At 53.8% G+C, this 3,157-nt stretch overlaps 2 protein-coding genes across 2 annotated transcripts; one reads left to right on the forward strand and one right to left on the reverse strand.

Annotated features, from left to right (window-relative positions):
- Positions 1–1,536: 1,536 nt before the first annotated feature.
- Positions 1,537–1,897, forward strand: PHACADRAFT_266327 (uncharacterized protein). The gene has a single exon (XM_007402887.1). It carries the CDS (start codon positions 1,622–1,624, stop codon positions 1,826–1,828), a length of 207 nt encoding a protein of 68 aa, XP_007402949.1. The 5' UTR covers positions 1,537–1,621; the 3' UTR covers positions 1,829–1,897.
- A 6-nt stretch (positions 1,898–1,903) lies between these two features.
- Positions 1,904–2,933, reverse strand: PHACADRAFT_266328 (uncharacterized protein). The gene has a single exon (XM_007402888.1). It carries the CDS (start codon positions 2,392–2,394, stop codon positions 2,182–2,184), a length of 213 nt encoding a protein of 70 aa, XP_007402950.1. The 5' UTR covers positions 2,395–2,933; the 3' UTR covers positions 1,904–2,181.
- Between the last annotated feature and the right edge of the window lie 224 nt (positions 2,934–3,157).

Raw genomic sequence — 3,157 nt, forward strand, 5'->3', positions numbered from 1 at the left:
CAAACTAGTACTGCAACTGCGCATACTGGCGATACTGTTTCCTCAGGCTCTGTTTGTACATCTTAATGGTTTTGGTCCAACCGGCTCAGCTAATATAAACACGATGTTGCAGAAACTCGGCGTGGACATGTTTTCTAACCTCACTACGCCTGTGCAAGTGAGCGACCTCTTCAAGAGCCTCGAGGCAAAAATCACGAGCCTTAAATTCCACATATATGCCGCCAAATATCATCGCAGCACACTCGCCCCTATAGGCCGCCTTCCGCCAGAAATACTCGCGGAGATCTTCTACAACCTAGTATGCCTTTGTGATGATCGCAAATACGGCGAGCTTCGCAAACCGCACTATTGGCTCACTGTTACCTTTGTGTGTCGTGCATGGCGTGCCATTGCACTCAGTGCCCCTCAGGTCTGGAGTCGTATCCTCCTCCGGGCTGATGACTATCATCGTATAACGACATTCCTCCAGCGATCACGCAGCGCCCCTGTGGCGCTCAGGCAACCCAACATCCATGCAGATTTGCCAATGCGGGTTTTGGAAGCTGTATTTGGGGCCATGCACCGAGTCCAAGACTTCTCATTTCGTCTAACACCCAGTATCATCGAGTTTTCCGAGAAAGACGACGACCGTGCCTTCAATGCTCCCCAGCTGCGTCGGCTGAGAGTGATGTCCTACTTGCCACTGTCCAAGACATCACTTCCGACCCTTGCCCACGCGTCGTGGCCCGTTTTGGCCTCCCTCAGCTGCAACGGCGCAACTCAAAACGTTTTACAAGCCGTGTTACGACCGACGCTGACGAATCTGGAGGTGATCTGTCCGCTAGGTCAAACCACTACCATAAATTGGGTCAGCATCCTAAGGGAGTTGCCGTCCCCGGAAACACTTACCTTGAAGGGGGCTGTGCTTCGCCTGTTTATCCCGATCCACGCCGTCGCGAAGCCGACCACGAAGGTTACACTCCCCCGGCTCTGCGAGTTACGTTTCACGTCGGACGAGAAAGGCACTGCCTACGCTGATCTTTTGAACCATCTGATTATCCCTGCAGATACGAAGATATGGTATTGTGCGCGGGCAAGCTGCGAGAAAGAAGAGTCCGAGTTCATTCTCGATGCTCTTGCCAGCAAGGCGTCTGGGAAGGACGCTCTGGGTGGCCCGCCGAGCCATGCTCTTGCCATCACGCTCGATACATGCCCCCCTAACGGTATTCACGTCAACATATACGACAATGATCTTTCCATCAGGCATACAACTCGGAACGGACGCGAGGTTCCTGGGCTTAGCACTCGTCGTCCGCAACATGTCATTGTCCTTGGAGGAATGGGTGATGGCAGCGACGCGCTGATACAGGTGTTCATGTCACTGTATCCCCTTTCACACATACGTGTCATCAGTGCGAGGCTCGAAAATATCAAGACGGAAGCAACCTGGCAAGCATTCTCGCAGCTGCCCGGAATCCGCGAGATCAGTATCGCATCTCGCCAAGGCGCCGCGACCTTCTTCAGCTTCATGAAGCAGAACCCTTTGGCGTTTCCGAAGCTAGAATGGCTCGTACTCTCTGATATCCGTCAAAAGAAACGCCATCGGAGTAAACACAAGCAGCAAAAACGGGCCGAATCTCTGATGCCCCTCCTGATATCGCTGTTGGAACATCGCAAGGAACACGGTTTGGGGGTGAAGAGACTTGACATTGACTTCGGGACCAAGATCGGACCCAGGGATGAGTTCGAGCGGTACATTGGAAAGCTGGAGGCGCTGGTTGAGGAGCTCGAGTATCGCAATGAGACATCGGAGGACAAAGTGCGACACCTGCGATGGCGATTCTGGTGACCCCGAGGAGAAACTGCGAGATTCTGACTCAGTATTGCCGTAGAGCTCGTAGTTGAGGTGGACGGCAATGACAACGAACAAGTAGAGTAACAAGTAGGAAATGCCATGTGGATGATTTTACGACTATAATCTATTCGACATAGCAAATAGAAGCCTTGGAGGGGTGTCTTTGCTCTCAACTGAATTTTGTCACACACCAATACACCTGCACGAGCGGATATTCAAGAGGTTCGCTGCGCTAGGATATGCCTACTCCACTTTATCCAGTTACTTTTTGCCCTCAGATAGCCGCAAGCCTGGGTCGTCTCCATCTCCATCTTGTTCATCGCCATCTCTTCCTCTCCACCCAAGTCCTAGTCCTGGTTCTCTTCCTCCGCTGATCCATTTTCGTCAGCATCAGCAGCCGCACCCTCAAAATCCTCCTCTCTGTCCTCCGCACGCGACTCATACTCGAAATCTTCGTCTCCGTCGTATGAAAACTCTTGCATAGGCGCCATGAGGCGTGGCAGGTCGCGCTCGATCCCATTCCTCTTGAACACGTTGTTTGCACCTGAAAGGCAGAGCATCTTGACGTCCGAGTCCTTGACGTGCTGTTTCCGGAGTTTGGGACCTCGATGAGCGACGGCATAAGGGGTGGAGGCGCACACGCCGCTTCTAATGTTCAGTGTCGCGTTTATTCCACGTAAAGCCGTCGAGATCGAGCCATACGAGCGCTGAGAGCGCTATCGGGATCATGAGAATAACGTGCGGAGCGTGGCCTCGTCGTCTATCATGCCTAGCTGCAGGTGCTTGGGTAGGGGTGAAGTAGTGGAAAATATCAGTGCCTGCTGCCGGTACATTGGTGAGCGTGATGGCGTGGATCTCGAAGGACGTCATGGATGAGAGGAGAATGTCGTCGGGGCGAGCCTGGGGGTCCACGAGGAGAGAAGTGTCTTCCTCCAGGCTGGAGAGGCTCGTCCCCTCCCAGCCGCCCAGCGTGTGCGAGAAGACCAAGAAGAACTTGTCCAGAGGGTCCGACAGGACCTGCGGTATTGGCCGCAGTCTCGACCGGCTTCATCGCGGAGAACAGCAAGACCTCCCTGATATCTGAACATACGGTCAACGAGAGTGAAGAGGATCAGAAAAGAGATAAGCGTACTGGAAGGATCGGCCAGGAAAGTCAACGGACGGTCAGTACCGATGTCCACCCGCCCGCTGGCGGGAGAGAAGCTCCAGACTGTCATGAGATCATTAGATGGAGCGCAGTTACGGCAGGGGGGCGATACGCACGCGTCAACAAACGTCTCATCAATACCCTGCGCCCCGCCGTCGTCCTGTCCCTTCTGCATT

The sequence above is a fragment of the Phanerochaete carnosa genome, assembly GCF_000300595.1.
Source record: "Phanerochaete carnosa HHB-10118-sp unplaced genomic scaffold PHACAscaffold_528, whole genome shotgun sequence".
NCBI lineage: Eukaryota > Fungi > Basidiomycota > Agaricomycetes > Polyporales > Phanerochaetaceae > Phanerochaete > Phanerochaete carnosa.